The sequence below is a fragment of the Podarcis melisellensis genome (assembly GCF_964234715.1).
Source record: "Podarcis melisellensis genome assembly, chromosome: 8".
Lineage (NCBI taxonomy): Eukaryota > Metazoa > Chordata > Lepidosauria > Squamata > Lacertidae > Podarcis > Podarcis melisellensis.
This window is the reverse complement of record NC_138540.1, coordinates 55,693,515-55,716,624: the sequence shown is the minus strand read 5'-3', so window position 1 is coordinate 55,716,624 and position 23,110 is coordinate 55,693,515. Positions and strand designations below refer to the sequence as shown.

The 23,110-nt window shown below is 48.8% G+C and overlaps 1 protein-coding gene across 3 annotated transcripts in view; it reads left to right on the top strand.

The window, feature by feature from the left end:
- The first annotated feature begins 261 nt into the window (after positions 1-261).
- The window catches only part of DOK4 (docking protein 4), a 37,107-nt gene continuing 14,258 nt past the window's right edge, over positions 262-23,110 (top strand). For 2 of the 3 annotated variants that reach the window (XM_081922724.1, XM_081922723.1), the window contains exons 1-4: positions 264-654; positions 19,754-19,861; positions 21,989-22,103; positions 22,261-22,380. In XM_081922724.1, coding sequence (XP_081778850.1) covers positions 589-654; positions 19,754-19,861; positions 21,989-22,103; positions 22,261-22,380 — 409 coding nt within the window. In that variant the 5' untranslated portion in view covers positions 264-588. Of the gene's footprint in view, positions 655-19,753; positions 19,862-21,988; positions 22,104-22,260; positions 22,381-23,110 lie in introns of all 3 variants that reach the window. The other variant, XM_081922725.1, reaches the window with a different exon arrangement.

The following is a 23,110-nucleotide window of genomic DNA, read 5'->3' as shown; positions in this document are numbered from 1 at the left end:
TTCTCCCTCCCTCCCTCTCTCTCTCTCTCTCTCTCTCTCTCTCTCTCTCTCTCTCTCTCTCTCTCTCTCTTTTTCTGAAAATGCATTCTTGCCTGATTCCCAAGCTCAGTGCAAGCATCTCCTTTGTGAATTTAGGATCAAAGTATCTCGTGGGTTAAAAGCTGGACCGTTCCAATTTTTTTCTCTCAATTGACTGCACAAGCCACCTTGGATTCTCCTGAATGGTTTAGCCGAGGTGGAGGGGGGGGAGGAGGGGAGAGGACAGGAAAGAGGGAGGGGGAAAGCGGAGCAAGAGAAAGATGTCACAATCTCTCATCTATCTGTCATTTTTATTTTTCAGCAGCCGGAGAGGAGCTCCCGACTAGAACAATGCTGGAGAGGAAGGGAGGGGAGAGGGCCGGAGTGGCAGCCAAAGTCTGAAAACAGGTGAACAGCAGTGGCGGCAGCAGCAGCGAAGGAAGAGTGGAGGGGAAGGAAGAGATTTGTCACCGCTGCTGCGGGGGAGGCGAGCCAGCCCCACCGGGAAGAGCCTCCTCCTCCTCCTCTCGGCTGCGCGGAGGTGGATCCTGGCTGGGCAGCAGCTGAGCCATGGCTACGAATTTCAACGACATTGTCAAACAGGGATACGTGAAAATGAAGAGCAGGAAATTGGGGGTAAGTGCCGGCAGATGCCGTCTTGTTGTTTCCGAGTGGGCTCTGGCTGGCTGGCGTCCTTTGTAGGCATGCGGGCAGGTGCAAATTGCGCAAAAAAAACCCGGTGCTTTTGTGTGGAAGAATTCTGGCTAGAGCAGCATAGCTCTCTCGCTCTCTCTCTGCCTCTCCTCTAGGCATCCCTCCTGCATGGACCTTCCTCCCTACAGGCTCTGCCTGAGTCCTGGCAACAGAGGTGCCAGTTGCTGGTCATTTCTGGCATTGCCTTGGTGGATGTGGCATCCCCAGAGTTGATGGATTGGGTGGGTTTTGTGAGGGCTTGGGTGGGTGGTGGTCTGCATTTTGTGCCATGGGGATTTCCTTTCCAGCTTGACAGCTGGTTGCAGATCTTGAAGCCGATAAAAGAAACAGCAACTCTTTGCCTTTGTGTGCGTGTGGATATAGTATGAATTGACTCTGCCTGGTTCCAGTGGACAGGTTGTGTTCTCCTGTTTCAGATGCTTCTGTGGCACTCCCTTCCCCAGAGACTCCTCTGAGCCTGTGGCTGAGCAGCTTATGCAAGTGCAGTTAGAATTCTTTTTCTCTCAGCTGGGTTTTGGTCGCTGGGCAAAATCAGCACAATCAGCAGCAGGGCTTCATTATTTATTTTTTGCTTTGATTGTTTTTGGTGTTTGGTTTGTTTTTTTTTTTAAGCTGTGTGATTTTAGCTTACATTTTTAACCATTTTGCTCCTGCCTTTGGAAAGAGGAGGGCTAGGATTCAGCAGGGGTGGGGAGAGGGAAATTGTTGGAAAGAGGCACTGAGGTTTTCCTCATTCCATCTGGACTGCTTAGCTGCAGAGTCATGTTGTGGATACTTTCTCCATGGTCACCTCTGGCCCATATGAGGAGGACCAACTCGGACACTGGGTCTGGCTCTTCCTTTGAGCACAGCCACCCCCAGCAAGATTTCTCTCCCCTTCTCTCAAGGGTTCTTGCTGCAGACCTAGACTTGCTCCAGGCACGGTTGCATCTATGGATCTTGGCTTCTAGGGTGTGTCTTTCCTGGGCCTCTGAGATATCCCTGCTTGCAACAGGGGCATCTTGAACACACAACAAGCATTGATCGCCCCTTTCTCTTTTCCAGCCATATTCTATTGGCAGGGTGACTAAACTCCACACTAGAGATTTCTGGATTGCACATAAAAGAAATCCACATTTCCTCCTCGGAATAAATATTTTCTGAAGGGGCATTGAACTGATCCTCTGTATGCAGCATGAAGGATTTCTTTACTTGGATTTTGAAATATGGTTACGAGAAGGATTCTTTTGAAGCACCTTTCTCCAGCCTTGGGTCCCCAGATGTTGTGCGCATCCTCTCATCCCTGACCGCTGGCATGATGGGAGTTGGTACCCAACAACATCTGTAGAGATCAAGGCTGGGGAGAAGACTGCAAGGATGAAGAAAGCCTGGGAGTGGATTTCCAAAGGACAGAAGTTGTCGGACAGGAGGCACCTGGGTTTGGTGGCCTTGGGCAAGCCTCTCTGTTTCAAGTTTTCCATCTCTCATTTTGGCAGCCTACAACTGAAGGTTATTGTGAGGGTTAATAGTAGTTGTTGCCTGCTGTGAGCCTTGGAGGATAATGATCCACTTATGGGTGTGTTTCTGTTTAATGACAGGATTGCTGTGTAGGCCTCCACTGGGTGTCCTGGCCAGTCCCAGCTATTGCATCACAATCTCTCCCAGGGAGCATCTTGGGGCTGAACCTGTGAAACTTTGATGTGCAGTTATGCATGCATGTACATTTGTGTGTAAATGTTTTGCTTCCACGAAGCTTTTAAAACAAGCGGGGTAGGCATGTAGCTTCAAATGTTGTAGAACTTGCATCATCGCTGACCGTTGTCCATGCTCACCATGAGAGCCAGTGTGGCATAGTGGTGCTGGACTATGACCTAGGAGACCAGGGTTCAAATTCTCACTCAGCCATGAATCGTAGCTGTGATCGTAGGCCGGTCATGATCTCTTAGCCTAACCTACCTCACAGGACTGTTGTGAAGATACCACGGTGGCGGTGGAGAACTGTGTATGCCACCTTGAGCTCCTTAGAGGAACGTTGGGGTAGAAATGTACAAATAAATAAAACATGGCTGATGGGAATTGAGAGTCCCTCAGACCTGCTTCTCCATCCTTGCTTTAAAACATGCTGTTGTCATCTCATTGATACCCTCCTCCTCTTCTTCGTTTGCCTTTATTCTGCATGCTGTTGTGGTAAAAGAACCAGGATGGGTGTGTATCCTGAGTCTTATGACTCTGTTCCATTGGAGTACTGATTCTTGGAATGGACTGGGTCCCTTAAAATAAAGAGGCACCTTTCAGTAAAGGCAGAAAGAACAGATTTGAGACTGAGCTGCTGCTCCATATAGAAGACTCTGCCTAAGGCTAATCGTTGCAGAAGCAACATGAGAGCCCTGTTCTTTTGTAGCACCCGTGGAGAGCCTTGCCTTGAATAAGGTCAGCACTTGCATCATAAGGACACAAGACAAGCCTGCTGGATCAGGCCCATCTCTTCCAGCATCCTCTTCTCACAGTGGCCAACCAGATGCCTGTGGGAAGCCTGCAGGCCGGACATGAGTACAACGGCACTCTGCCCTCCTGCGATTCCCAGCAACTGGTATTCACAGGCACAGTGCCTCCAACAGTGGAGGTTAAACATAGCCATCGTGGCTCATAGCCATCGATAGCCTTCTCCTACATGTATCTGCCCAATCCTCTTTTAAAGCCATCTAAGTTTGTGGCCATCACTGACTCTCATGGGGGTGAATTCCATGGTTTAGCTCTGCGCTGTGTGAAGGACTTTCCTTTATGTGCCCTGAATCTTCCAGCATTCAGCTTCATTGGATATCTATCAACGCTAACCTCCCCTGTATTGAGTGAGGAAGGTCTGTTTGAGACTTTCCTTGAGTTTGCTTGAATGCAAGTAGAACCCTCTATCAGATGGGAGATCTATGATAAAACTGGGCTGCCTGTCCCATGGCGGAGTCCGCTTGCATTCAGCCACAGTGAGTAAAAAGTCCTCTGCAGACCTTCCTTTTTTTAAAAAAAAAATTTTTTTTTATTAATTTTCAATACAAAGATACATATAATACCACATCACAGTTTATCACAAATTTTCTCTTTTGGAATTCCTTCAGCTTCTCTGCCAATCATCCGTATTTAATATTTAGTTACGCATTTCCTAAATTTAATATTGCCTTTTAATATACCCTCCCAGACTTATTATCTTTTTTATAATACTCCTCAAATGACCTTCCATGTGCAACACATGGAAAAATCTATGACTGATGGGGGGCTGAGGGTGTGAGGGCTGTGCATGTGTCCCTGCCCCTCTCCACACTTGGAAGATTTTCATGCATTGCAGGAGAGCTGTGTTTAGAAATTATTTGTTGCCATGTAGGTGCAAGGAGAGCGGGGAAGGTGTCGTGCAAACTGGGCACCAGACTCAAGGGAGGCCAACAAAGCCTTCATGTACATACCCATCTCGGCTTAAGCCCGGCGAGTACCATGTGTGATTCCACACTCAACCCCTTACCAAATTTAAGATATATTCCTAGAATTGTAGAGTTGGAAGGGATCACGAGTGTCATCTAGCCCAACCTCCTCTGGGCAACCTCTTTTTGTCCAACGTGGGGCTCAAACCCACAACCCTGTTGTGAGAGCCTCAAGCTCTACCGACTGAGCCATTCTATATTGCTGCCTCCTGTGTTCTTACTGGCTTTAAAGGGGGTTAGAAAAATTTGTGACTACTGGCCATGGTGGCTGTGTTTGTAGCTTTGCTGTCAGGGGCAGGATGCTGGGAATAGCAAGTGGGTCCTCAGGCTCTGCTTGTGAGCTTCCCATAAGCATCCGGTTGGCCACTGTGATTATGCTGGACCAGATAAACCTTTGGCCGAATCCACCAGGGCTCTTCTTGTGTTCTCAGATGGCCCTATAATAGTGGTGGTGAAACTACGGCACGCGTGCCAGAGGGGGCACTCAGAGCCCTCTCTGTGGGCATGTGCACCATTGCCTCAGCACAGAGCCGGCAGAAAGCAAGGGTGGCGTGTCGAGTTCTCAGCTCACCTTGGGCAGCCAGAGAGCCATGTGAGTGGTAGGTCAGCACAGGAAACTGCACAGACGGAGCGGGATGCGAGGTTGGGGCTTTACATTGGCCAGGGCCAATGGAAGGTGCCAGGAAGGGGAGGATGGCACTGCTGGTTCCAGCGCCAGATAGCCAAGCAGAGCTGCCTCCGCCCCATCCTCATCGCCCCTCACCCTGCACCAGGGCTCTGGACCCCACCAGCCCTGCTGCGCCATGGTCATCTCCCACTTGCTGAAGTATTTCTTCACCAAACTCAGCCACAACCAAGTGCAATGGGACACCCTGTGCTAGCACGTGGGGCAGCCCCAAGGCCTTTTCAGGGAACGACAGCACAATGGAAGGGGGGCACCTCTCTGCACGTGCTCAGAGGACCATATCGAGAATGTTTGCTTCCCCGGGCTGGAGTTTAAAAGCAGGGAATTCCTGTCAATGCGGTGATCTTGTGAAAATCAAAATGAAATCCTTAAAGTGTGGAATTCCTTACCAAATAATTTTAAATCAGTGAAAGTGCTTGGGATTGTTTCATTGTATCATTGAAAGCTCTGTTATTTTGTTTTTCTTTTAAGACAAAAGATGTATGAGTTGTTTTTTCTAAACTAAAACCTCAGTATTCAGGTTAAATTGCTGTGTTGGCTCTTTGCAATAAAGAAGCGGGTTTTGGGTTGCAGTTTGGGCACTCGGTCTCTAAAAGGTTCGCCATCACTGCCCTATAAAGGCCTTCTCAGTGGCTGCTCCTAGATTATGGAGCACCTTGCCTCATGAAGTCTAATTCTCCTCCCCTCCCTGCCAAGTTTTTTGTTGTCCACAAAACAACAAAATATCTTTGTAGCATGTGGCACATCAAGTTTTTATGTTCAGGTCCTGATACTGCCTCCTTGGCTGCTTTGTTTTATATTGGTGGTGGTGGTGTGTTTGTATGTTTTAATGAAACTGCAACTCAAATGTTGTAAGCTGCACTGAGTGGTGGCTTTGCCATGAGGAGAGCAGGACAGAAATATTTTAAGAAAGGAATTTAGTAAAATAGCCAGCTTAGTGTAGGGAGGAAGATCTGCTGATGGTTGTATTCAACCTCCAGGTTCAGAAGCCTCTTAGTACCAGCTGCCGTGAACCAGCAAAAGGAGAAGGATGTTGCCTTCAGACCTTGTTTGGGGCTTCCTGGAGGTGTCTGGTTGGCCAATCTAGGGGAGACTGGCCCATTAGAACACCCCACCAACTACACCTAGCTCCCACCTGCTTGCTGTCTCAGTTACAACCAGTTTGAGAGTGCCTGCCAACTTCTTCTCCTCCGTCTCTGTGTTAAACCTTGTAAAACTCAGCAGGAAGGTGACAAAACTAGAATCAGTTGCCTCCGGCACCACCTACTTTTGGCCTCCCTGCCTTCTGCCCTACCAGTCCCACCATTGGACTTAGATGGACCATTGGGTCTGGTTCCACACGGCTCCTCTTGCCTCCATCTGTTTTCCTAGTTTGGCAAGGCTTTCTGGAGAGCACCTGCTCTGGAAGAGCGTCTGCGGACCAGTGTACTTGTGCTTGGACATCCCTCCTCTCCCCACCCTTGCTTGAAGGATGCCAAGTTGGCCAGGACTCTGTTTGCCTGCCAGCTGGAAGTGGCTACGCTAGGCTCACTTGGCATCAGAGCGCAGCGTTTTCCATCACAGCCCAGCTCCGGTTTGCGCAGCTCCTCTCCGGGGAGCCCGTTGAGAACGGTGGCATGGCCCAGGGCCCTGTTGCCAAAGCAGCACCCTCCCTCCTCCCTGACTCTTGCATGACTTCTCCGAAAGCCCCGCTCTGCTCCAGCAGCCTCCGTGCCCCCGAGGGCTCTGCTCCAATTTGAGGACATTTAAATTGGAGCTCTGGCTTCAGGCAGGGGACGTGGAAGTTTGTTGACTGCACAGAGAGGGGAGGAGGTATCTCTGCCTCTACCTTTCGTGGCTGTAGCGGCTTCTTTTTCCTTATTAAATAGGGAGGTGGGGGCTGTAGGAGAGTTCACAGTCTAGAACTAATGAGTGGGTCAGTGGGGGAATTTCGGATAATGATTGGGTATTGCTGTAGGGTCTAGAGTAGCTATCTTTGTCTTGAAGGTGACTGGGAGTAGCTGCAGAGACCACATAACACTGGTTCTGAAAGACCTACATTGGCTCCCGGTACGTTTCCGACCACAATTCCAAGTATTGGTGCTGACCTTGAAAGCCCTAAACAGCTTTGGCCTACTGCACCTGAAGGAACATCTCCACCCCCATCGTTCAGCCCGGACACTGAGGTACAGAACCGAGGGGCTTCTGACAATTCCCTCACCGTGAGAAGTGCGGTTACAAGGAACCATACAGAGGGCCTTATTGATAGTGGTGCCCTCCCTGCGGAACGCCCTCCCATCAGATGTCAGGGAAATAAACAACTATCTGACTTTTAGAAGACATCTGACAGCAGCCCTGTTTAGGGAAGCTTTTAGTGACTAATGTTTTATCGCTTTATTGTTATTATTATCATTTATTCTGTTGTGAGCTGCCCAGAGTGGCTGGGGAAACCCAGCCAGATGGGTGGGGTAAAGGTAAAGGGACCCCTGACCAATAGGTCCAGTTGTGACTGACTCTGGAGTACAGCTTCCGGGTCATGTGGCCAGCATGACTAAGCCGCTTCTGGCGAACCAGAGCAGCGCACGGAAATGCCGTTTACCTGGAGCGGTACCTATTTATCTACTTGCACTTTGACGTGCTTTTGAACTACTAGGTTGGCAGGGACCGAGCAACGGGAGCTCACCCCGTCGCAGGGATTCGAACTGCCAACCTTCTGATCATCAAGTCCTAGCCTCTGTGGTTTAAACCACAGCGCCACCCACATCTATTATTATTATTATTATTATTATTAAAGGCCCTCTGTGTTCATCCCTCTGAGAGCTGCATGCTGCCAGTCTCTCTCTCTCTCTCTCTCTCTCTCTCTCTCTCTCTCTCTCTCTCTCTCTCTCTCTCTCTCTCATATGTACAGCACCCACTTTCCACACATGTAGACAACACTCATGTATGCAGGCACGCATCAAACAGGCTCTCTCTCCTCCTCAATCTCGCCCCACCATCATCATTTGTATGCCGCTTTCCAACGAATTAATCATATAATCATTAATCATTAATCCAAGAGCTTTAAATCATATATATAATCAATCTATACAACAGCTGCGGCAAAACATGTCTCTCCCGCATCGGTCTCTACAAGCCACAGCAGGCCATGCACAGCCCTCTAACCGCTTGCCCTCACCCCCAAAGGCGCACTCCTCTGTCGTCTCCCGAGACAAGACAGATGCCAACCAACCAACCTAGCAACATTGTGTAAAGCTGTACAAAAAAGCTAACCTAATTTATAAGCTTAAAATTAAATAGGAGAGAGAATAATGTCCAACAAAGAAATAAAATGATATTAAAATCACTGTTCAGAAATAATCCACATAATCTCACAGCAGTTAGCTTGTACACATTGCATGGTAGCCACGCACCTTACTGGTGGCAGCCTTCCCGACACACTTGGCACACACAGAATCATTGAATCGTGGAGTTGGAAGGATCCCAAGGAGTCATCTAGTCCAGTCCTCTGCAGTGCAGGAGTCACAACTAAAGATTCCCTGACAGGAAACCTTCCAACCTCTTTTTTTTTTTTTAACCTCCAGTCCATCACCTTCCGAGAGAGCCTGTTCCACTGTCAGTTTATTCTGTCAGAAAGTTATTCTATATAACATACACACCGGCTACCCATGCAAGCCATGTACACAGGCACACAGCACACACTCACTCATAAATAACACACCCCACACACAGGCATGCGCCACCTCTCCTCTCAGTGCTGTGAAGTGGTGCTTAGCTGTGTGGAGAGGTTTAAATCTTTGCTTTCAGGCCATCACCATGATGAGGAGACTCTAGTGTAATGGATAGCCTTGCTGGAGCTTCACACACATCCCACAGTATCTGTTGTTGTTGTCTGAGAGTGGAACCTCTGAAACACACAGGAAAATATATATTAAAACTAAAATAAGCATTTAATAAATTCCTTATATATTCACCTGTGATGTTACAAGTGCTGACTAGGAGGCCTGACTTTCAACATTGCATCTCTCAGTAACAGTAAAGAGGCTGGGGGGAAGATTTTCTTAGGAAAAACATTTATATTGACTGCCAGAACTAAATAAGAATGATGCATTTACTGCATGATAAAAAGATTGTCTGATCACTGAAAAGTTCTTCAGAAACGATGCATGAAAATGTCAAGGCCTGATACTCACAGCCATATTACTTCAGGGCTTTTCTTCTTCGTCTCTGCAGACCTATGAATTGGCCTGACTTGCCCAAGGCAACCTTCATGCATGAGCAAGTATTTGACCCTGGTGTGCCTGGGGCTGATGGGAATTGTAGTTTCAAATAGCTAGTGGACACCAGGTTGGTGAAGGCTGCACTAGCCCTTAAGATCCACTGCAATATCTACTTTATTTCTTATTACAGTGGTAACTCAGGTTAAGAACTTAATTCGTTCTGGAGGTCTGTTCTTAACCTAAAACTGTTCTTAACCTGAAGCACCACTTTAGCTAATGAGACCTCCTGCTGCTGCTGCACTGCTGCCACACAATTTCTGTTCTCATCCTGAAGCAAAGTACTACAAAGTACCCAAGGTACTATTTCTGGGTTAGCGGAGTCTGTAACCTGAAGCGTCTGTAACCCGAGGTACCACTGTACATGATGATGTGCTCTTCAATGAGCACAATTCAGCCCTCTTGTTTCTGGCAGCCCCCAACGACAAAGCCTTTTGGTTTACCTGCCAGAGCCCTGGTGGGTGGAATCCTTGTTCAGGAACAAATCCAGACGGGAAATGGTGGCTTATGACTTGGAGCCAAATACTTAAGCGCACCTCTTGAACGCTACCTTCATATACAAGTACGCATCCATATCTGAGTCACTGCAGATCAGGGTTTCTAACATAGGGAGCTAAAACTGGCCAGCGAATACGGGGGGAGGTCCCGCCAGGCACACAAGGCTTGGGGCGTCAGCCTGAAGCCCGGGGCGCGCTGTGGAGCACGCCCCGTGCTTCGGGCAGATGTCCGCAAGCCTTGCGCGCCCAGCAGGAGGTCCCGCCGGACTCGCAAGGCTTGCAGGCAGCAGCCTGTTCTGGGGACTGGGGTCGGGGGAAGCTTGGGCTTCCCCCGCGCCAGCCCCGCGCCAGCCCCGCGCCTGGGGGGGAAATAATTTTTTTTCTTTATTTCCCCACCAAAAAATCTAGGTGCGTCCTATGGGGCGGTGCGTCCTATGGGGCGAAAAATATGGTAGTTCATAAGTTCACTGGTAACAATTAATGGATACCAGCTGGAAATACGGTAACAGGCAAACGTTGCAGTCTCAAAGCTTTTAGCTGTGTTTACTAAATACAAGTAAAGCAAAGCAAGCTAAATTTGATTGTTCTTAAGGGCTTCAGAAAGTTTTCCAGTGTTGATTGAAAATTTTCCTATGCATATTGTCATATACAAATTTCTCAGACTTGCATAGGGAAATTCAATTCCCCCGCTAAAAAAATCTGCATTCCTGCCTTTGAGGGAATGAATGGAGACTGTTGTCCAAATATCTACATAATGTCTTTTGTTGGGGGTTTGAAATCTGCGTTCCCTCCGCCCCCAATTCCTCCATGCAACTTTTTGTCAGTGAATATGGCTGTGGAAAGAAGGCTGGGATTCATTAAAAGAAAATGTGTGCATGTACATCTGGATTTGGGGGGGGGGGGGACAGAACAGGCATGCATGGACACCAAGATAGGAACGGAGGCCCTTGCCATGCCTGCTCTTCATTCTGGTTATTGCAATCCATATCTGTGTAGGCCATAGCTGGCCCCGGGCATTTTTCTGCCTGAGACAAAGGGCATGATGCCTCCCTGCCCCACTTTCCATATACAGAAGCCCACTGGACAGGCTGTTAAATCTTATTTATTTCAATTAATTTTTATTAGTTTTCAGAAAGTTCAGTTGCAGCATATTATCAAACAAACAAGCAAACGGTAATAATAAATAATAACCAGATCAGATACCCTGTATCGTGCCAAGGGAAATTTATCACAGCATTCAGGTTACATTCCATCTCTAAATGTTATTAGCCACATTCGTTCATAAACAGGAGGAGATTCTTGACCGTATTGCTCCTTACCTGAGAAAGAGATATTAAAAGTCGGACCAAAATCATCCTTCTTACTTAGGCCCTCCTGGTGATTCACATCTCTGGTGGGGAATGTGCTGAAGCACAATTCTGGCCTGTAGATTTCAGGGAACTACTGTAAAACAAAATCTTAATGTTGTTCCAACCTCCCAATTGGCACTTTTTTGATGGAGGCTAACCTAAACTTGATTATACAATTATTATTGATGGCAGCTAGAATGACTTGTGCACTTTAAAATTAATTGGATGGTCATACTTAACAAACATAATTGCGCCTATATGCCTCACTTGTGCATTGGCCAAAAAAGAGGAAATAATTCTCTGCAAAAAAGGGGCATAATGGGAATCAGATTTACATAACATTTGCATATGTTGACTTGCATGCACAGATTAATAGCAGGTGGCATGGAGGGGCAGCTTGACCTTTGGGTGGCTGTGTCGCTGCTGCTTCCTGGGAGGTAGAAGGGGGAGGCAAGCACTTCCCTTCCTCTACCTCCTCTTAAGCAGCCACGGCATGGCCGCCCAGAGGTCAGGTGACATAGATACACATTTAGGAATAATGTCTATAATTTAAATAGTAATGCAGTACATCTCACTGTAATGTAGAAGACACTGACCCAGTGTCCAATATGTCTGATGTCCAGGGAATGATTGTATAGTAGGACACATGGCCACCTTCAAAGGGACGGACTCCTCCACTGTACAGGGGGCAGCAGATACAGTGGTACCTCTGGTTAAGAACTTAATTTGTTCTGGAGGTCCATTCTTAACCTGAAACTGTTCTTAACCTGAGGTACCACTTTAGCTAATGGGGCCTCCTGCTGCCGCCTCACCGCCGCTGCACAATTTCTGTTCTCACCCTGAAGCAAAGTTCCTAACCCGAGGTACTATTTCTGGAGTCTGTAACCTGAAGTGTATGTAACCTGAAGCATCTGTAACCCGAGGTACCACTGTATAGCTTAGGAGCTACAGTAGGGCAGGCTACGTTGCGCACACAGCTGCACCCTCCAGGAGAGGAGACCAACAAGGGGGCTCAGGAGGAATGGCCAGTAAATGGTCGCTCTTCCCCCTGACCTCCTAGCATTGGCTGTCTTAAGTTACCACAGCCAGTGTGGTGTAGTGGTTAAGAGCAGTAGACTCGTAATCTGGTGAACCGCGTTCGCGTCTCCGCTCCTCCACATGCAGCTGCTGGGTGACCTTGGGCCAGTCACACTTCTTGAAGTCTGTCAGCCCCACTCATTTCACAGAATGTTTGTTGTAGGGGAGAAAGGGAAAGGAGAATGTTAGCCACTTTGAGACTCCTTCGGGTAGTGATAAAGCGGGATATCAAATCCAAACTCCTCTTCTTCTTCTTCTTCTTCTTCTTCTTCTTCTTCTTCTTCTTCTTCTTCTTCTTACCAACGGTAAGGCTGGCCCTGATCACAAATGAATGCATCAGTGTTTTCTTTTTGCAAGGCATCATTTGGCAGAGATAGCTATTTGCATCCATCTCTTTTTTTTAGGGGAAGGAAACCTAACATGGGGCTCCAGCCCCACATCATCCTCTTCTGCCCACCTAGCAGACAAGAAAATAGCCCTTGGTGTTCCAAACTTTATCTCTTGCTGCAACCCTCAAAAACTGTATTTCTTTATGAATAGCAGTCCAATCAAGTATTTTTTTTTAATTTAATCTCATTGGTTTCAACAAGACAGAGAGCTAAGCATGTGCTGTTTTACAGGAGGGATTCAGCTGCATAATGGGAATTTAGGTTTGCACAATTAAAGGGGATTAAAGCTTCCTGATGGAACAAATCCACTTAAGAAGAAGAAGAAAATGGGCAGGGGAAAACACTAAAAAAAAGCTGCAGGGGGAGATAATTATGGACATGGGAAGTCATCTGATGTCCCTGCAAACAAATTGGAACTAATGCTCCAGAAAGAGTGGGCATCATATTGTTGCTGCTGCTGCTGTTGTTGTTAATAATAATAATAATAATAATAATAATAATAATAATAATAATAATAATTTATTGCATTTATATACCGCCCTATACCCTCAGGGCAGTTCACAGGATAAGGATGGTTCTATGATGGTAGGGAAGAGAGAGAGCAGAGTCTGATTTTGGACCACCCTCCACATTAGCTTTATTTAGATAACAGGTGAAAAGGAACCACTAGCACCATGAACACCTCCCTCGTTCTCTTAGAATGGCAAATGGTGCCCAACTGAGAGGTGACAGAACTGAGTTTCCAGTGAGTTCTGGCTAAAAATAAGCCCTGCTTGCAACATTGTGGTGGGGATTAAGTGAGGAGCAGGGAGAACCATGTATGGCACCTCAAGTTCCTTGCAGAAAACGGTGGGTCGGGAATGCGATAAATACCGTATTTTTCACCCTATAGGATGCACTTTTTCCCCTCCAAAAATGAAGGGGAAATGTGTGTGTGTCCTATGGGGTGAATGCAGGCTTTCGCTGAAGCCTGGAGAGCGAGAGGGGTCGGTGCGCACAGACCCCTCTCGCTCTCCAGGCTTTGCGGACCTCTCCGCAAGCAGCGGGAGCCCGTCGCTGGGCTCCTGCCACTTGAGGAGAGTTGCCTGCATGCTGAAGCCTGTGCGCACTGAGCTCAGTGCGTCCAGGCTTCGCGCACCTCTCCGCAAGCAGCAGGAGCCCGTCGCTGGGCTTCCGCTGCTTGCGGAGAGTTGCCTGCATGCTGAAGCCTCCGCGCGCTGAGCTCAGCGCGTCCAGGCTTCGCACACCTCTCCGCAAGCAGCAGGAGCCGGCGCTGGGCTCCCACGGCTTGCAGAGAGCTGCCTGTTTGGGGGCTGGGGTTGGGGGAAGCTCGGGCTTCCCCCGCTCCAGCCCCACGCCTGGGGGAAAAATATTTTTCCCCCTTTATTTCCCCCCCCTAAAAACTAGTTGCGCCTTATGGGACGGTGCGTCCTATAGGGCGAAAAATACTGTAAATACTAAATAAATAAATATTAAACTGCGAACCTGCCCGGGAGGCTGAGTGTGAGAGTCTTGCATTCTGAGGCAAGAAAGACCAGGAAATAGCCAGAGCTGCTCAGCTTCCTGCATGGCCCTGTCCACATCATGCTCCTTTGTGGTGATGATCTGTGGGGGGGGGGGGGACTTTGCCTGTAGCCCCTCCAAGCCTCACAGGCAGCGAGTGCTATAGGCTTTGAAGCCCCTGTCTGGGCCTGCCTCCCTTAGGCCGCTCCGTGGTGGAGACGCTTCCTTTGAAGAGCAGGCCCTCCTTTGAAAGCGTCAGGGATGTTCTGGAGGTGGGCCGCATGAAACGTGCATTCAGGAAGCCATGCTACGTGCCGAGCAGGCGCTGGGCTCCCAGGGGGCTCGTTAGGTATCTGCCAGAACAGCAGAGGAGCATTGCTCTCCCCTCTTCAAGGCAGCCCATTGAAGGCAGCCATTTTGCACAGGGCTTCCTCCCCGCGGAAGACGCCGTTGGCTCACATCCGCCATGGTCCCCCTGCTCCGGAATGTTTTGGTCAGCCAAAATGTCTACAGCTCCACTGCGGAGAGTAGTTGGGGCGGAGGCATTTTCCTTGTCAAGAATCCAGGCCAGCCAATGTGAGGTGGTGCATAATTAATGTATGGAATTAATTGCCTCAAGTAGTAAGTAGCCTCTGCCTGAGGGCCAGTCCAAGCATTGTGAGGCTCCCTCATCTGCACCGCAAAAAGGTAGTACAGTCGTACCTCGGGTTGAAGTTGTTTCAGGTTGAGCGCTTTCAGGTTGTGCTCCATGGTGACCTGGAAGTAACGGAACACGTTACTTCTGGGTTTCGCCGCTCGCACATGCACAGATGGTCAAAATGACGTCACGCGCATGCGCAGATGCAACGAATCGCGACCCGTGCACACACAGACGTGGGGTGCGTTCGCTTCTGGATGCGAATGGGGCTCCGGAACAGATCCGCTTCATATCCAGAGGTACCACTGTCATATTACTTTTCTGGGAGAAAATGCTTCTTCACGAGGCGCATCATTAAACTACGGAACTCCCTCCCACTGGAGGCAGTGATTGCCACCAGCCTAGATGGCTTTGAGGATCAGAAGAATTCATGAAGGAGAGGGCTATCGATAACTGCTAGCCACAATGGCTGTGCTCTGCCTCCACAGTCAGAGACGGCAGTGCTCTGAATGCCAGTTGCTGAGAGGGCTCTTGTGCTCAGATCCTTCTCGCAGGTTTCCCACAGGCATCTGTTTGGCCACCGTGAGAGCAAGATAGTGGACTTTGTGGGCCATTGGTCTGATTCAGCAGGCTCTTCTTATGTTGCCTAATGCATTTGCTTGGTTTAAAGCAGGGTATGAGCGTCATTCCTGTTCCTCCCCCTCCACCCCCTTTTGCCTGGCGCTGCCGTTGCTGGAGGAGACAGATCCCCATTAGCCTGCCTCTTAAACTGCAGGAGAGCTGGGACTGTGCACTGTATAAATTCATGCTAATAACACAAGAGAAGGAAGGTGGGAGGTGGGAGAAAAGAGGCCAGCACTGAGCAAGGAGGCGGGCAAGGCCAGACTGCCTTTCCCACCCTGCAAATCGTGTGGTGAGTTGAGTCTGGGCAGGATCAGGTGTGCAGCAAAGGGCCCAGGAACCACCCAGGGCAGGTGACCCGCTAGATGGAAATGGGAAAGGGGGTGGGTGAGGCCCTCTGAGGTGCCCACACCACTGCTGCAGGCCGTCACTGCTCCTTCTGCTGGTAATTAAGTGGCGGCGCTGTAATTAACACTGGTGTTGTGACAGGTAGGGGAGTCCCAAGGGAGGCAGGAGGGCAGGAAGGGAGCTGTTAGGCAGGAGCTGTTTTTCCTTCTCTGCCCCCCCCCCAGCTGCTGGGAAGGACTTGCTCATTTGGAGGCAGCCCCTTCCTTCCTCTCTCTCTCTCCCAGAAGAGCAGCAGCATTGCTGTGCTGGTGCAGAGAGAAAATGGGATTCGTCGTCGGCACAGCAGCGATTTCCCCAGCGTTCGGATACGCCGCTGCAGAGATGGAAAGGGCTTCTTGCTCTGGTTGCATCGCTGGCTCCCATTAGCTGTTGGGGATGATGGTACAGGAGGCCAATTTGGGGGACTTCACCTGCTTGTAGGACCTCTCAAATATGCTGGATCGTTGGCCGGCCACTCTCCTTCCCTGGCTGCATGCTCTGGGCCACATCACTGCTCTGTGGAATGAGATCTGAGGTGTAAAATGCAGCAGAGCCCACAAATGCTCTGCCCAGGAATACTCAGAGTCATAACAGTAATTAAAATAGCAGGCAACACACCTTTGAGAGCCTTTCTCTTAACCTTGAGCGACTGCAACCAACCCCACAGCCCCAGGGCTCTGGTTGTTGGTTCACTGGGCAGATGGGCCCCTGGCATCCCTTGTTAGAAATTGATCACTGATCATACTGCTCTCTCCATGGTGTGGACTGGCAAGCAGGCAAAGGCCCTGTCCAGGACAGAGTTGCTAGTACAGGCTGTCATCCTTTCCCTGGAGGGCCGCCATTTACTCAAAGATGGCATTGTTTGCTGTTCAGCATGACTGTGCCCATGCAGGTTAACTTGCCTGACTTTGTGGTGTCGGTTAAAGAAAAAGTCATGTGTGAGTAGAGGCCAAACAGAGATTCTTGAGCTGCTCCAGAGTCTCTGCCCAGGCCTGTAGGTTTGCCTTAGCTTGGCAAAATTGCACATAATAAATGCAGAATGGGATGGTGGCCACTGAATTCCACTATCCAATAATTTCAAGCCACCTCCCACCATTGGAAGCTATTTTGGCATACATACATACATACATGCATGCATACGTACGTACGTACTACTACTACTACTACTACTACTACTACTTAGTGATGTCATGGCATGCTTTTCCCAACCTCAATGCTTCCAGATGTTGTTCTAATACAGGTCCCATCAGCCGCAGCCAGCATGACCGTGGGAGTTGATGGGAGTTGTGGTCCAAAACATCTGGAGGCCACCAGGCTGGGGGAGGCTGAATTAGATGGTCCAAGGAAGACATTGAGGGAGGAAAGACAGCACTGGGAGGTCTGAACATCTGGCGATGTCTACATCCACACTTAACCAGGAGTCTGATCTTAGAGGGGCATTTTTAGTGAATGCTGGTGTCCCAAGCCATGCACCTTACACGGGAGCTGCCTTTGAAGAAAGTGGAAACATATTTGGGGGCAAAGTGTGGCTGCCAGAGGTGCTGGCTACAGCAAGTTGATCAAATCACATTATAATTCCAGTCTTAGTCCTGGTCAGCTACATTAAATTGAGCCTGGGAAACAAATTAATAACCAATGTGTTCTTGTTGTTTTGAAAATGCTTTCCCATTTAAAACAAAAACACCCCAGGTTGCTTACATCCTATAGTCTTGGCCTTTATTGTATGTCTCCCTCCATGCAAAGTCCACTTCAGGGGTCCCTTTCTAAGTCCCCATCAGATGTGAACAGTGATGGTGTTCATAATTTGAACAGCTTTCATAGGGCTGCTTGCCTGACTCTGTTGTGGCTTTTTGCATTTTGACAGCAAGAAAATCTGATTTCAGCTTCTGCTGGGCACTGCTTCTGCTTTGTTTTCATAATTTTAGTAATGTTTAATTTTACAATTTTACTGAATATTCATTTATTGCATGTTTCAAAGGTGACCCTGACTCTGTATTTAAAAGAAGTATAAATGCTATGACTAAATTCACAAAGTCTGCAGCAGCCACCTCAGTATATCTTTGCGAGGAATCTTTGCAGACGCACACAGTTTTGGTAGGACAGCTCTCCAGAGCTGTGCCTCTCAGTCTTCTCTCTGCTGAGTCCAGCTCCTTGCTGTTGTCTCGTGTGTGGGATGACTGTTCCCTTTATTCCTTCCTCCGGCTCCTAGGCCCCAGTCTAATTAGTCTGCATCTGCCATCTGCTGACTTGGAGACTTGAACCACTGGCGATCTGTATCCAGCCATCGTTCACCGGGGTTGTCCTTTGTTGTGAGCTCTGCCTCAGGGTCTGCTGTCCCCCAGGACAAACCTTCAGAGCCCCTTCCTGTTGGGAATGAGGCTTCTCCTGGGTTCACGACTTCCTCCAGAGCCTTTGTTGTCTTCCCTCTTCTTCCACACTGGCTGACCTTCGTCCTTATCTCCACACTCGCCCAGCCTGAGCATCACCTCTTCCTCCCTCACCCACCTTGCCTCTGAAACATCTCTTCTTCCCCTTTCTCCAGATGGACAGTAATGCTTTCAATGCAGGCCTCAGAGGCTTAGGCTGCATGTGCACCAATTAGGTAAAGCACTATGATACCACTTTAAACCATCATGGCTCCCCCCCAAAGAATTCTGGGAAGCGTAGTTTGTTAAGCGGCTGAGAGTTCTTAGGAGATCCTTATTCCTTTTCTAGAGCAACAATTCCTAGAGTTTCCTGGGAAGAAGACGTATTGATTATTAAACCATGCTGAGTACAGTGGTACCTCGGGTTAAGTACTTAATTTGTTCCGGAGGTCCGTTCTTAACCTGAAACTGTTCTTAACCTGAAGCACCACTTTAGCTAATGGGGCCTCCCGCTGCTGCTGCTGCCGCGCCGCTGCCGCACAATTTCTGTTCTCATCCTGAAGCAAAGTGCTTAACCTGAGGTACTATTTCTGGGTTAGAGGAGTCTGTAACCTGAAGCATATGTAACCTGAAGCATATGTAACCTGAGGTACCACTGTACTGTAACACTGTGGAAAGGAATAGGGGTCTCCTAAGGATTCTGGGAGCTGTCATTTGTTAAGGGTGCTGAAAAATGTTGGGAAACCTTTCTTTCCCTCCCAAAGTTACAATTCCCAAAGTTTCCTAGGAAAACTGTTAAACCACTCTGAACATTATTTTCAGGAGAGGTTAAATTCCAGAGTCCACTAGAGGATGGTGCAGTGCACTGTGTTATTTTGCTTTTTTGGCAGGGTGTGTGGAAGATTTGGTGGTATTCATTCTCCGTGCATTGTTACTTCATCTATTTGACAGCTTTTGGAAATATTTGACTGATCAGTGAACTAGTTTTAATCTAGCAAATGCCAGCACTGATTTTGGGTGCCCTCAGGCTGTTACAATGCCTTCAACAATAAACCAGCTCTGTTTGTTACAGGAACAATCTGCAGCGGAGAGGTGGTCGGTCATAAAATGTATTGTCTGTATCTTCTGCAGTCTGCGACTAGTTTCTCATTATGGAGTTAACTAGTACTAGATGCAATTGCAACAATATTCACTTTATTGGGTATCAATGGGTTGCATGAGACCCCCAAAGGCATCTTTTTATTGCACGTTCATGATGATTTGTGATCACGATGCTATCAGGGCAGTCACACGTGACCCCACTTTCAATACTCTTTGCTCCAGCAAATGTTTTGGGGCAAAGATCCTGCTTCATTTCCAATCGGAGCATATGCTGTATTTTCCTGTTGAAATCCCATAATCGTCTGGACCAGAGAGGTTCTTGGTTTGCGGGTGGGGGTTGTCCTGCTTTTGTTCAGCTGTAGCCCCTCAGGGTGGCAATAATGCAGATGTACTGGGAAAGTATTGCAGAACGTCTACATAAGAGAATAAATGCGCCACATGCCCTATTGTGTTGATAATATGTTGCTGAACACAACCACAATAAAACTCTAATGATACTTTAGAGGTAAAATGGAGGAGAGGCTGATGCCTCTTCCTCCCTGTGAGGTAGGTTAGCTGAGGGCTGAGAGACTGTCATTGGTCCAAGATCACCCAGCACAGGGAGGGTTGGGCTGATTCACTTGTGTTCTTTGTAGGTGGGTGTTTAATTCTTTGGGTGAGCAGGCCCCCTTCCCCTGTGTTTACTTTCCTTCCTTCCTTCTCCCTCCCAGATTTACCGGCGTTGTTGGCTTGTCTTCCGCAAATCTTCCAGCAAAGGCCCTCAGCGGCTGGAGAAATATCCGGACGAGAAGTCGGTGTGTTTGCGAGGATGTCCAAAGGTTAGCCCCAGTTCCTGATGTGATGGTGCTGTTGCTTCTTCATGGGGGGGACAGGGGCTGGATAGAGCCTTGTGGGGGGAGGGATAGCTAATACCGCAGAAGATAGAATCAGGATTCAGGATGGCCTTAATGGATTGAAGAATTGGCCCAAACTAACACTACGAATTTCAATAGGGCAAATGTGAGGTTCTATGCTTAGGCAGAAATAATCAGATGCACAAATACAAGATGAGGGACACCTGCTTGCCAGTAGTACATGTGAAAAGGAGCTAGGGGTCTTAGTAGAGCACAAGCTTAACATCAGTCAACAGTATGATGCAGCAGCAAAAAAAAGCTAGTCTAGACTGCATCTAGTAAGAGTACTGTTCTATTTCGCCCTGGTTAGACCCCACCTGAAGTTCTGTGTCCAGTTTTGGGCACCACAATTTAAGAAGGATATTGGCAAACTAGAACATGTGTGGAAGAAGGCGACCAGGAAGCTCAAGGGTCTGGAAATCAAGCCTTAGGAGGAGCCATTAAAGGAGATGGGGATGTTTAGCCTGTAGAAGTGGAGACTGAGAGGTGATAGGATGCCCATCACCAAACATCTAAAGGTCTGTCGCATGGAAGATGGAGCAAGCTTGCTTTCTGCTGCTCCAGAGGGTAGAACCCAAACCAATGGATTCAAATGACAAGAAAATGAGGTTCTGACTATGCTTTAGGAAGAACGTTTTGACGGTAAGAGCTGTTTGACAGTGGGATTGACTGCTTTGGAAGGTAGTAGACTCTCTTTCATTGGAAGTTTGTAAGCAGGGTTTAGGTGACAGGGATTCTTGAGCTGTGCTTTCTGCACTGCAGGGAGTTGGACTGGATGACCTTTGGGCTCCCCTCCAACTCTACAGTTCTGTGATTCTCAGTCAGCATCTCGTACTTTCCTCTATTGGGGAGGCTGAGGGGTGGGCAACCTCCTACGCAGAGCCAGCTTGCAGTTTGCCTGCTCTAGTGATGAAGATTGGCCACCGTTTCCTAGTTCAGCGACATTCTCATTATCCTTAAATGCTTCCCCAGGGCACTCTTGTGGTCGGTGTGACATTGCGTGCTGGAAAAAACCGTCCCTGCCCAAGGGAGTCATTGTGGCAAAAATAAACCTGTTTATGTTCTAGAAGCAGAACACAGTCCTCCTGCTTGGGTTCTCTCGCTGGCCATCCTTTCCACTCTTTCACCCAACCTCCTGGGCCTTCCTCTCCTCACCACCTTAGTCACCCAATGCAAGACCCAATTCCACCACTCATATGCCCCACTGCCCATCTCAGTGCTCTCAGGCTCCTGGAAAATGGAGATGAACAGCCAGGGCACCTGCCCCGCCCTCTGGACCAACAAATGCCCCTCCCCTCAACAATGACAGCCTTCTCTCTTTACGGAGGTCGAGGCTGCTTGAGACACTTCTGAGTTGGCGTATCCCACCTCTTTAAGGGGGATTGCTGTCTCAGAGTCCTCTGTCCAGAGAGTCTCTTTCCCAACCACCAGCATAAATGAGTAACTTCTGGAATTGCTGGTGAACGAAGCCACCCTCCCCATTGGCTTCTCCCTACAAAACAGCTTTTGCTCTCCCATCTAAGCTGCTCCACAACTCCCTGTGCAGGAGTTGGGAAGTATTCTTTTGAACATTGGGGTGGGCAACATTTTTCAGGCCGAAGGCAAGTTTTTGGGGTCCCCAAGTCAGTGGTGGGGCCAGAGACAAAAAAAGAGGATGGAGCAAAACTTGCAGTTTGGAAAGTGCTGGGGAATTGCATTGAAAAGTGCACCACACATTCCAGCATTGTGTACGTCAGAGGTCTATATGTGCTTGCACGTACACACACACACCCTCCAGCTAGCTAGCTAAGCAAGAGGCATTATCACAGTTCAAGAACAAATTCCCAGCCAGGCAAAATCACTCTAGGAGGGTGTGAAGCAGGAGCAGGGGGCTAGGGAGACTCCTGAAGGCTTTATATTGAGTGGCCACATTGAGACCTGGGCCCAAGCTACCCAAGCATGGAGCTGCCCCAATGTTCTTGGGTCGAGAGCCAGGGATCCCTTTCCTCTTCTCTGCAGACGAAGGTGGGCTGTAGGGAGGTGCTCCCCTTAAGGCGTGTGGCTCTCCTGCAGGTCACTGAGATAAGCAACGTGAAATGCATCACGAGGCTACCAAAGGAGACTAAGCGGCAGGCCGTGGCCATCATCTTCACCGACGACTCGGCTCGGACATTCACCTGTGAATCTGGTAGGAGCCCCGCTGTGGGATTTATGAGGGTGTTTGTGAGCTGCAGCATGCGGGCGCATTCTACGAGGCTGCAATCCACTGGCAAGTGTATGTGTGTTGTGTTGAACTGAATGGCAACGGGACTGAATGCTGGACACTAACGCTTCCCATCTTGCAGAGCTGGAGGCTGAGGAGTGGTACAAAACTCTGTCCATCGAGTGCCTGGGGGCACGGCTCAACGACATCAGCCTGGGAGAGCCAGATCTGCTGGCACCTGGAGTGCAGTGTGAGCAGACAGGTAAGGGGGCAGGCTGTCCTGAATTTGCTATGGTGGTAGAGTGGCCAGGGAATGAGGGTGGTGGAAGGACTGACTGGAGAAACAAATGGCCTGTTATTATTTATTGATCTTATTAGCCGTTCTTTTTTTCTCTCTTTTTTTTTTTTACCAAAAGTAACTTGAAGCAATAAAGACATAACTCATACTTTGAAACCAGCCTAAAATGAAACAGAGGAAGATCTAAAACTCATCCACATTTTTTTAAAGGCAGGACTGAAAAATCTCACCTGCCGTAGGAGGCCCCAGATAGCCAAAAGTCTGGGGGGAAAGAAATGTATTTACCTGGTGCCTAAAGCTATGCAATGGTGCCACCAGGTGAGTCCCTCTTGGGAGAGCATTCCACAAGCAGGGAGCCAGGCGTGGCAGTGCAGAGGGCAGCTCCTTGAGATGGACATCGCAGGCACTGCTGCCCAGGGCAAGAGCAGCAATACCTGGAGGAAGCCCTGGACACTGAGCCAGGGCATGGGGACGCAGCGAACAGCAGCTCTGTCGAAGTGTGAGACAGAGGCGGTGTTGGGGTTTAAGCTGCAGACTGTGGCCAGGGAGTACATGGCGAGGCTACAGCTAGGCTTAGGAGGCAGCTAATTGGAGCCACAAACATCCAGCCCAAGAGGTGGCAGACTGGTGAGTTTTGCTGTTGCTCAAGCAAAATCTTGGGAAGGAGACAGATTGGAGGGTGCCAAAGGGGTGG